Source organism: Xenopus tropicalis, chromosome 6 (assembly GCF_000004195.4).
Source record: "Xenopus tropicalis strain Nigerian chromosome 6, UCB_Xtro_10.0, whole genome shotgun sequence".
In the NCBI taxonomy this organism is placed as follows: domain Eukaryota; kingdom Metazoa; phylum Chordata; class Amphibia; order Anura; family Pipidae; genus Xenopus; species Xenopus tropicalis.
Window position 1 is genome coordinate 95,915,812 of NC_030682.2, and position 12,253 is coordinate 95,928,064.

A 12,253-nucleotide genomic window follows, 5' to 3' on the forward strand; every position below is an offset into this window, starting at 1 on the left:
TACCACAACAGGAGTCATAAAGCATTACAGGATTGAGACACCATCATAGTCACCACAGTCTATCATGCTATTATGTGACCATTATGAACATACTTCATACACGAGCAAATACAAATAACATTGTACCTGGGATAAAACAATATGCACATGTACCCTGGAACTTAAACAGTACAGTAAATAACCAACTCTTAGGTGCACCAGTAGTAAGTACTGTATGTGAGTGGGTATGGGGGTGCAGCCATTAGTAAGTGCAAACTGTGTATGTTCCAGTCACTTCATCTTTTTCCTTAACCCCCACTCCATCAATTTTTTGTAAGTATGCCTCTGAAGCGATTGCCCTTTCAAATAGGTTTTAGCTGTTAATAACCTCAAGGTCAGTCCCCACTGCAACTGCATTCATTTGTATTACAGATGAGAATACTCTTGACCAGGCACAACAAATGACCAGAATTAAAAAAAGGGATGCTGAATGTTGGTTACAGAAATGAGCACTAACCAGAAGCCTATAATATTAAAAATTCAACACTTTCTGAATATAAATCCTCCAGTGTGTACATTGTTTTTGCAGCAACCACAGCATATAAAAATGCCATTAATATGAAACTGTGAGAACTGAATGGGAGAAGTCAGGTGTGAATGGGTAAACTGTGGCCCCTTGGATTAAAATGGGTAGATAGTTAAAATCAGTAATAACAATAGGCTATGCATAGGAATAATGTTAAGTGCTTGCATAAGTATTACTCCCAGAATTTCTCCAGTAGCCAAACCAATGGGGTTGGGGTGATTCTGAAAGTTAGTTAAATCTTCATCACTGGTGTGTCTTTCCCTCTATTAGATCCTTCGCCTGTAGTTTCCATTATAAATCCTTATTTTGAAAGTGTTTCAATGAATGTTCTTAAAATGAACCATAAATCAGTTATAGTTGGGTTTTTAGGGGATGATTTATAGCTATAGCTTCCAACAGGTACATCTGAAACTGTAAGTAGCTTAGACACTTTCAGGTAAGATGCTTGTTTACAGTTTACAGGGAGAATGTAAGCATCCTGTGAGAGACAGCAACAAATAGGGGTTAAGACACATGCGAAAGAAAGGAGACTAAAGCAGCTATATTATGGTGTGTGGAGAATACATATACATAGGGGCTGATTTACTAAGACACGATTTCGAATCCGAATTGGAAAAATTCCGATTGGAAACGAACATTTTGCGACTTTTTCGTATTTTTTGCGATATTTTCGGCGTCTTTACGATTTTTGTGTAAAAACGCGAGTTTTTCGGCGTCTTTACGATTTTTGCGTAAAAAACGCGAGTTTTTCGGCGTCTTTACGAAAGTTGCGCAAAGTCGCGATTTTTTCGTAGCGTTAACACTTGCGCGCAAAGTCGCGCCTTTTTCGTAGCGTTAAAACTGAAAAGGCGCGACGTTTCGCGCAAGTTTTAACGCTACGAAAAAATCGCGACTTTGCGCAACTTTCGTAATGGCTACGAAAAACTCACGTTTTTATGCAAAAATCGTAAAGATTTTTACGCAAAAATCGTAAAGACGCCGAAAAAATCACAAAATTACCGATCATTACAAAAAAAAACACAATCGGACGCATTCGGCCCGTCCGTGGGTTAGTAAATGTGCCCCATAGAGTCTATGCTCAAGAAATAAAAGACTGCTTATACAGTCCTTTTGGGTGCAAGTAAAGAGGGATTGAAGGGTCTCACATTGAGTGTGGTAGGGAAAAATACAGAAGCTGTGCAAAGCTTTGGAGATGTTAGACTGAGAAGGTGCAGAGAGAGGCTGGTGTGCAATTTTCCATGCAATTGGAAAGCCTCTCGGGAGCAATAAGGGGATCAGTAGCTTATGACGGTCGTTGGTAGACGGAAGGATTAACATAATGGGGAAAAGCAAACTAGGCCAAACAACAGTTACAAACAGTTAAGGAGTCAACTATTTTATGGCAGTCAGTGGGAAAAAGCCAAGAGGTAGTACATTCTGTAGAGAAGAAAGCTGTAGTAGGGAAATGTGTAAACTTATTGCAAGCAGACGGGACAGTGAGGGATCAAAGCATCCTAAATGCCAAATCTACTCCTCTTGCAGATCCTATTAAAAACTGTTGTTTGTTATAAGGAAACATGATACTCCCACAGTGGACCACATGCCCACCTTGGATTTTCTCTGAAGAACAGAAGAGTCAACACTGCAGGGGCAGGCGGGAGGGCAGCAGCAGCTGCAAGGGGAGTAGGGTGGGTGGGGAAAAAAATCTAATAAACAAAAAAACTAGACATTGGGGAACAGTGGGCCCTGGGAAGATGCCCCTCTTGCTTCTTTATTAAAGCAGCTCTGAGCTTAATGAATCATCTTGTCTCTCAGTATCATGGTAAAGTCACACACAGATTGGATAGGCTGGAGAATGGACTTTAAACCTCCCTCCAGCCTATCCAAACCCCAAGTAGCTGCAACACAACGTACACTTTGAGAAAAAAGGAGCTATTTGCTAGAGGTTATACTGTTAATCACAGTTAATTGTTATATAAAGTGAAGCTTTTTTGTAAGAGCAATATATCATATGCTGCATTGTGCAGACAGGGGTCTTTGTTTGCAGAACTGCACTATTTTTATTTTAGGGTCCCTACAGGCCACACAGGGATGCATATTGGGCATCAAACTGTGATGCAGATGGAAAAAGCCAAACAGAAATAGCACAGTGGTTTTGGTTTAAAGTGGGGGAACCAGAAAGTATTGGTGGGCAAGACCTTGTTATGGTGGGGTTCATAATTGTTGGTGGGGCTTTTTTTTTTTTGACACACCGCCATATACAGTATCTGTATAACTATGTTTAGGGCTCTGGCACACGGAGAGATTAGTCGCCCGCGACAAATCTCCCTGTTGGCGGGCGACTAATCTCCCCGAGTTGCCTTCACCTGCCATCCCACCGGCAAAAATGTAAGTCGCCGGTGGGATGGCACACGCGGCGGCGTGATTTTGGGAAATCGCCGAACAGGGAGTTTTGTCGCAGGCGACTAATCTCCCCATGTGCCAGAGCCCTTAGGAGGAGGAGTTGGCCTAGTTAAGTGATCAGACTTTGATGTGGGATCTAATGCTAAAGAACCTGGTTGGAATTCCAAGTGGCAGCTCCTTGGGACCATGGACAAGACACATAATCTCCGGGGGATATTTAGTGTGCCTGTAATGGCTGACTTGCTTGTTACAAAGCACTTACGGAGTAGTAGATCAACACCAACTAGAGGTAGCAGCTTAGGCATTCCTGATTTGCATTTGTTCTCTTTCAGATTTGATCTAACTTTACATATACTGCAATTTAATAAAACATATTATTTAGCTCATTTCTTTACTTTGTGTTGTCCTGCTTGATTTTATTTTTTTTTATCCCTCCATCTGGTTGCCAGGGTCACTGACAGGCAGTAGTGAAAATGACAGAGTGAATGGCTTTCTTGAAGATAAACATGGCCTGAATACAAAGATAAGTAACACAATGATCATTAAAGATCTACCCTTACAATCAATTTGATTTCTTGCTGCTAGGGTCATGGCTGGAAAGCGGCAAAAAATAACAATGAAAAAATTGTCATCTGCAAAGCAGATTTACTCTCCTTCTAGGAACCGAAAATGTTATTTTTAGGCAGACATTTTACTACATAGGAGGAATGTATAATAACATACATAGAATTAAAATGATAATACAGATTTGATTATTCAGAAAGCTTGGTTTTCTTTCTGTAATTTGGATCCCCATATTAAGTCTGCTTAATATCATTTAAACATTAATATCCAGAAGGATTGTTGTGCCACCAATATGGATTTGTGCAGCTTAGTAACCATCAAGTACAAGGTACTGTTTTATTATTACAGAGAAAAAGGAAATCATTTTTAAAAATTAGAGTTATATGCTTAAAAATAAGTCTATGGGAGATGGCTTTCCTGTAATTTGGAGCTTTCTGGATAATGGGTTTCCCTGGGGCGCCAGCCCTGGTGGGCCCTTCACCCCCCAGTCTAACCCAGAGCAGGTCTCCAGTTTAGAAGTTCAACAACTTTCGGGGCGTTAGGGTCCAATTTAACCTAGCAACCTGGCAGTGGTTTGAAAGATAGAAATATGAATAGAGGAGGGCCTGAATAGATAGATAAGGAATAAAAAGTAACAATAACAATGAAAGTGTAGTCTCACAGAGCAATAGTTTCTTGGTTGCTGGGGTCAGTGACCCCTATTTGAAAGCTACAAAGAATCATAAGAGGTAGGCAAAATAGGGGGTTAAAAAAAAATAAAAAATCAAGATTGAAAACATGCCATATAGGGTTTCAATGATTTCTTAACAAGTCCAGTTGCTTTAGATTTATTTATACTAGATATGCCATATAGGCCATTCTGTAACATACTAAAAAGTTAACCTGAAGGCGAGCCTCCCTTTTAAGAATTCAAGCATGGCTGTGAGAAACTAAGTGAAATAAAAATAAAATATACCCCTTGAAGGTCACTGTATGATTAAAAATGCCACCTACAGTTTTCATCCGTCGCATGTCATCCAGCGTGTTGCTCGCTCATTAAATGAGTCACGGTGGCGTTGCTGGGAAGGTGAGATTAACCTGCTTTGTGTTGTGACAGCTTCAGCACCTACACTGCATAATACAGTAATAGCTGCCGCTGTACGGTTAGGAAAGAACCTACATATAAAGCTTCCGCTCACCATACTGTTATGATCTCTCTATAATGAAATCAAATTAAATGTAAATGTCAAGACCAAAGCAGAATTTAATTCATAATGGTGTTAAGTATATTAGAGGCTTTCTATCACAGTGATCAATGTATTTAAATGCCTTATTCAATGTGATTTAGACTAATTATATTTTTCCCAATAAAAGCTGCAATAGAAAAAGAAACCATACTTTGTATTATTCTTTATTTCTAGGGCATAGAGCTGACATCCCGCAGTGCTTTACAGAGATGATCCATCATTCATATAAGTAATGTTGTAAGGCTGTACTTAATATAAAGGATAATATTTAGTTGAAATAAACCACTGACAGCAGTTGTAAAAAGACTGCAAAGTACATGTATATAGATTGGACTGTGAAGTCTTTGCACGTTCACTAATATGCGAGTGCCTAATTGAATTCTCTTTTCTTATAGGGGTAAGTGGTCAGGTTCCTATTTACAGAGGAAAAGGTTAACATAAATATTTGGAGCTTTTTGATATTATAATAACCTTTTTCTTTTTCTGTGTACATTTGCACCTTTAAAGGATAGGTAAGTGTTTTATCATAAAAGCCCCTGCAAAGACTCTATACAGACTTCAGAATAACATACCTTTCTCCCTGCACTCAGTTTCATGTAGATCCTGTATTACAAGCAGCTCAACTGCAGCTCTCTCAGCTACTTCCTAGTCTACCGTGAAGCTCCGCCTCCTTTCCTTTGCTGAGTTTTTCCTCCCTCTCTGTCTGTATAGAGGGTCAAAGAAGTGTCTACTGTACATGGCTGTTTGATTTTCTTTGGAGCAGAGACAGCAGGAATGTGCAGTAGACACCTCTTGGACCATCAGAAAGAAAAGGAGCGCTCAGCAAAGAAAAGGGGCAAAGCTTCACACTAGACAAGGAAGAAACAGAGAAAGCTAAAGCTGAGGTACTTCTGCTACAGAATCTGCATGAGACTGAGTGCAGGGAGAAAGGTATTTTATTCTGGGCACTATTTAAAGTCATTTTATAGATAGAAAAAAAGGTTTACTTATTCTTTAATAACAACACTGTTAATAATTGTTAAAATGTTAAAGGGGACCTTTCACCAAGTCATAAAAAGCTGTATAATAAAGGTTCTTTTCAAATTAAACATGAAACCCAAATTCCTTTTTTAATAACACATCAATGCCCATTATAAAGGCATTAAAAAATCCCAGCTGTCAATCATATATTGCCTGCCCCGCCTCTATGCCTTAGGCATAGAGGTGGGGCAGACACTTACTTTTACTTTTCCATTCGGCACTCAATTTTGTTCTCCTTCCTCACCATCTGCCCAGTGCATGTGCATCAAGTCCCCCTTTCTGGCACATAAACATGATTTTGGGGTAATATATAGATTGCCGTGATAACAGTGTCCACAAAATGGCGCCTGCCTACTTGCTGTGATTGTGTAATTCCAAGCCTGAAGGAAACCAGATTTATACTACTTATGTAGTACATGTGAAGTTTATTTTGCTTGACAAACACAATAGAAAACCATTTGGATTTTTTTCTTAGGGTGACAGGTCCCCTTTAATCTAATAGAAAGAGCAAAAATTCATGAAAAATTCTGTCTAATTCTCCATAGGCAGCATGTTGGCTCAGTGGGTGAATCATTGAGGTCCTTGGTTTGATTCCAGCTTTGATGGAGTTTTATTTTTATTTTGTTTGTTTTTCCTGTGTTTGATTGGATTTCCTCCAAAAACATACAGGTGGGTTAATATTGATCAAATTGACTGCAGTGTGTGTGTGTATGAGAGAGGGACTATCACTTGAGGAAGGAACAGCATTACATGCAAGTGCATATACAGGTATGGGTCCCGTTATCCAGAATGCTCGGGACCTGGGGTTTTCCAGATAAGGGGGCTTTCCGTAATTTGGATCTCTCCAAAAAAAAATGTTTAAACATTATTGTTTTGACTCCAATAAGGATTAATTATATCTTAGTTGGGATCAAGTACAAGGTACTGTTTTATTATTACAGATGTGAATTATTTGATTAAAATGTCTATGGAAGATGGCTTTTCCATAATTCAGAACTTTTTGGGTAATGGGTTTCCAGATATGGGGTCTGATACCTGTACCTGATGTAAGGGAACCCTGAAATTATAGTTAGCCTGTACATGTTGGTAATTCCAGAGTTCCCTTTGTAGTAAGTTTTAGAGGCCACATTTATGTTGCAATCCTGGGAGATGGCAGAGTAATTTGCAACTATTTGTGAACTTTGTACTTGTGTTAGTCACTTACCACTATGGTGTTTTCCATCTTTACAATGACTCTCCAACCCTACTGGTTACAAAACCTTTTCAAGATTAAAAGAAGCTTTGTTTTTCTGCAGAGCTTTCAGAGCTTTTTTTCTGGCCAGCCTCAGTTCCCTCATGTTTTGGACACCCAACCTTGAACATAATGCTGCTTACCCTACAGACTCTTTTGCTGTCACAGATGCCCATAGACTGTCTCTTTTTGCTGCTATGCAGGCTTTATATGGCTGTCTCTGTCATATCTTTGGAAATAGGAACTATGCTCTACTGTCCATGCTTCAAGTGCATAGAAGAAACCCATGGAACCCAGGAAGCTTTGCTAATCACTGGGCCACCAGTTTCACTGTCGGGTTTCCATAGCTCTTGTATATAGCAAGATACAGACAAATACTGCTTCCAGTAGCAATTACCTTTACAAATAACCTTAAAACCGTTAAACGTCAAAATGATGATACTGTAAAATTGCTTAGAATTATATTTTCTTTTGGCAAATTTTTGTTTGTGGCATTTGCTGGGTAATGAAATAATGTCTCGACAGAATGTTCTATAACATGCTGTATTTCGTATTATTTTATTATTTGTGTGTAGCATAAGCTGTGACTGCTGGAAGCTTTCATCTATTGGATAGAGCTGCGCCAAATCTGTAAGATTAACTCATTCATGTTTACATTTTTATTGCATTATTGGAGGTCTCCAAGCAAATGTATCTTCTAATCGCTAGGAAAATGTGTCAGCACGCATCTGTGATTGGCTGTTGAATACTCAGCCGTTGTACAATATCATTGTTGTGGAGTGTGAACTGAGGCCGTGCCAATGTTCTCAGAGCCGTAAGTGGAAAGCAGATTGTGATGCTTGTTTTCCTATAGCAGATGGACTATTTGGCAGGTGCTGAGACACAGCTATAAACGTATTGATGAAAGACAAAAGCGGTATTTGTATTTCTGTGAAAAAAGAGGATTTCAGCAATAACAACTATCAATCTGCCTTCAGTGAGGCTATTGTTGTGTGTGCCGCTGTATCCTGATGCTTTACTTATCTTCTGTGGATGAAATGATGCACATTAGACTGGAGGAAAGTATAGAGCAGTTTATTTATAAGAAATAAATATCATTTGAACAAAGCCATTCAGTTACAGTTCTGCTGCCAGTATTAAGTTTCTAAACTCGTGAAATGGTTTTGCAAAAAGAAAAAAAGAGCATTATCGGCAGTTTTCATATTAATGAACAGGTCACTTCTGCTTTCCCTAAAATGGCAAAATGGAAGTGAATGCAATCCATTAAACAACTTAAAACCCCTGATAATCATGTCTTTAGTATTTCCATTTCTCTATTTGTGCTTTTTATTCATCCTTTTCATTACAATACAAATTGCGCTTAGCAAAAATATATTTGGAATCCCTGCCCCAAGCCACCATAGGGAGATAATCTGTAAATTGCGCATGCCAAAAAAGGATTCTTATTACTCTCATTCTGAGCTATTATCATAATAGGTCAGATTATATCTACCCAGATGGATACAAATTGACTCTTTTGTATTCATGTTGAGATTTTGGAATAATCTTTTAGTACATTCCATATATTTTATCATTAGAGCTGCAATATTTAGCATTAAGGAAAGGAACTGAAGCTACGGAAACTTACAGCATAATTAGATGGTTCTTTGAAAGAATAATTTAAGATGCAAAAGTCCCTGGCACCCGGCTCTTTTTGATCAGCCCTTTACTGCATTTTGCTTTGCACAGTCAGTGGCATGCACAGTAAAGATTATTAAATGAGAATTATATTAAGCATCTTATTAAGGCCTGCTGTTACAGAACTAATGATGATTCAAATTGGCAGGTTCAGAAAGATCGCATTTCATAAAGCAAGACCTTTGACACCTATACAACACACAATTTCTGAAGTTGTGTTCCTGACAAAGTGGCTGTTTTTAAAGCACCCACACAAGTCTGGGCCTACAGTTTTCTGATTTCTGCCAACTAGGATCCTTCCCATAATTTAACTTAAAGTAAATTATAAAAACAACCTGCTTTTATTCCAAACAGACAAATTTTTCTGACTAGTGTTTCCTGATTCTCTTCTAAAGGGTATTTGTATCCAGGATTTTTTGCATATTAGGCCTCACAAGTGTCATATGAAAAGCACACAAAAGTAAGCATGCATTTACAATATTCATACACATATGGCGTAGGCATTGGTGCAAGTACCACATGTGTATGAATATTGTAAATACATGCTTACTTTTGTAATAGCCAGCTCTGAAGCATTACATCCAAGTACATGTACCTGATATCAGGGAACCCTGGAATTATAGTTAGTCTGGACATGTTGGTAATTCCAGGGTTCCCTTTGTGGTTTGCATCGATAGCTGGTAAGGGAATCAGCCACTAAGTGATGGAAAGTATAGCATTCCAACACAAAGTTATGTTTGTGAATCTATGCATTGAAATTCCTTTTAATATTGTGTAGAGGAATGAAAATCACGTATAGAATATTTTACAACTGAGTAGGGGCTACCCTTCTCTGTAACAAAAGCCTGTGCGGCAAGAGTTATGGAAAATGACAGGCTTTTTCAGCACAAAATCCAACGTGAGTTAGTAAAGTTACGCTTGAGCCCTAAGGTTTTAGTAATCGTAAATCAGGCCCTTAAAGTCATGTGACTTTAACGGAGAAGGAAAGCATAAGGCACACTATAGTGCAAGCTAGAATGTTATATTTATCCTGTAGAATGATTTACCAGCCCTAGAAGATCCCTCTTTTCATTTAAGATAGAAGCTGCCATTTTAGCTTGGTCTGACATCACTTTCCTGCTTGCATCTCTCTTGTTGCCTGGGGAAGAGGGATAAGGGAAGGGGGGGGGGGGGCAAGGGAGGGGGATAAAGAAGAGAGGAGCAAGCTGCACAGACTCATGGCATGCCCTGAAGGATTTTTCTGAGAGCAGGAAGTCTGACACAGAAGATCATGCGTACAGAACAGAAGGAAGGAAATGTGGTGTTTCTTTTTACAGATGACTCAGAGCATCAATACTGTGAGTGTTTATTGGTGTATTTACCTTTCCTTCTCCTTTAAAGCTCCGAACAACTAATGCAGTTATTACATTTTTTCTATACATCTCAAATGTCTGCTTGCAAATTATGGCTTTGCATTTGGTTCGATACTTGGCCAAATCTTTAATGGAGAAATTGGTATTTAGACAAATTCAAAAATCATGGATTTGGTGTATTCCTATCAACAACAAAAATTCTATAGCAAAGTCCTACTTTGTTCAAGTTTTTTAGCAACTCTTTCTTCAAAGCAAATCTATATAACCTACCACTTATATAGGGATAATTTGGTGTTACAATCGAATCCCAGAATTCTAAGACAGCCATTATTTGGCAAAGGTTTTTAGGACTTATAGTAGAGTCTTAGCTGTATGGACTACTCTATTATGTTACATTTGAAAAAGACTTCAGTAAGATTCTATATAACACAACAATACAGTTCTATATTACAAATGAGATTCCTACAATTTATATCAGCTTTTGTCAATGTATTTGTGTCTATAAACATAACAGTTCTCATTTAAATTAATATTTTAAGTAAAAAAAATCAAGATTATATAGTCCATAAACTATACATGAGCAAACTACAACAAAAACATAAAAAGCAACAGTCTCATGAAGGGGAGCAGTGCAAAGTTCCATTGTTAATAGGATTTGTAATATGGCTTAGCTAAATACATTTTAATGACTATTCAAATACATCTGACCTTATAAAAGCACTCAATAAATATCTCAACAATGTTTTCCTGTTATATTTTACTAGCTTTAGATAAAAAATAATCAGTTTTGTAGAAAGAGTCTTCTCCAGTTTGTTTTTCTTTACATACTGTATATATATATATATATATATAGAAAGAGAGAGAGAGAAAACATTTTTAAAGCATAAATTAGTGTAAGACTTCTTTGTATTTTTATTTTTCAGCATAGATATCATCTCTTTATGTTAACATATACACATATTAATCCCTAATATTATAATGAGACTCCAGTATAAAGACAATCCAGGTTCAAGTACTTAGGTAGTAGTGTTCAAAAGGCCTCTTCTGCCTCAGATCCCTAAGGCTCAGCGACTTCACATTCATCATTTTCAGTTGGAGTAGATATTTTTTCCAAGAGTCTTGATGACGTTGGTCTTGGAAGTGCATATTCAGCCTGTTTGAAACCATAATAAACAAGACATTTAGGTATTATAGCAAAAGCTGTGAGCAAAGCCATGTCAGTAGCAGTAGTAGATTATTTTTAGCAAAAGTGTTTAGTATTACAGAAAATACAAGATGACCTCTCATACTACACTGTAAAATACAATGAAACCTCAATTATAAATACCCTGATTTGAAGTTTTCCCTCATGTAAAACTTTTTTGTGGTTCCCCAGTATACAGTTTAATGCATATTGATTTTTCCTGATTTTATAATTTCTTGGATTTTGCACCATTTTTTGTCCTCAGAAAAATGTAAAATGTCTACTGCACTGCCATTATGGTGTAAGCTAAAGTTTTATATACTATATTACTAAGTCCTCTGCATTGTTTTGGATTAAGTTTTAAGTAAGGGGGCCAAGGTATGGGATAAAGACGTGATAAGAAAAACTCGGTGAGTGTTTTTGTGGTGAGTTCAAATTTCACATTTTGATAACTCTGCCCTAATGATTTTATATATTAGCATTTTCTGCATTTGTTACATATAGAACTTAACTTATAGAACATAAAAAAGGCTATTATTTAAACGTTTAATATATTTATAATATTCTTCTGATAAGTTACTCTTGGCTCTTAGATGTACAGTATCAGTACAAATTAATCCATATACTCTTCTCTATCATCTACTGAAAACCAAGGCTTTGTTTATATCCACAAGGGATCACCAAGAGATGGCCCTTACACTTTCCTGGTGGCTAACATTGTTTTCTAGGGGAGAATTCTACACCAGGCAGGTATGTGATCATCTATATTTCCCATCCATTACTCGGTAGTTGTTTTTCGAGTTCTTCTTGTTGTTCAAGCCCAAATCAAAGCCCATGCCGAAGCCATTAGAACCAAATGCTAATTCTGACCACCAATCAGCAGCCCACTAAATGCTCATCAGTTCACAAAAGAGGACAGGCACTGTGGTTATCAGTAACGATAAACAGTAGTCAACTATATGGCAAACACTGGGCAGCTTATCAGCTACCCAGACAGTACAAATGACATGTCTTATGTATTGGCCACAATATATTTGTTATAAAAAACACATA

The 12,253-nt window shown here is 37.6% G+C and overlaps 1 protein-coding gene across 5 annotated transcripts in view; it reads right to left on the reverse strand.

The window, feature by feature from the left end:
* Positions 1-9,996: 9,996 nt before the first annotated feature.
* The window catches only part of dcdc2 (doublecortin domain containing 2), an 82,853-nt gene continuing 80,596 nt past the window's right edge, over positions 9,997-12,253 (reverse strand). For 4 of the 5 annotated variants that reach the window (XM_002937920.5, XM_031904016.1, XM_031904013.1 and 1 more), the window contains one exon: positions 9,997-11,170. Coding sequence is in view for 1 of the 5 variants with exons in the window: in XM_031904016.1 (XP_031759876.1) it covers positions 11,075-11,170 (96 nt within the window). In the remaining 4 variants the exon portion in view is untranslated. The remainder of the gene's footprint in view (positions 11,171-12,253) is intronic. The other variant, XM_031904014.1, reaches the window with a different exon arrangement.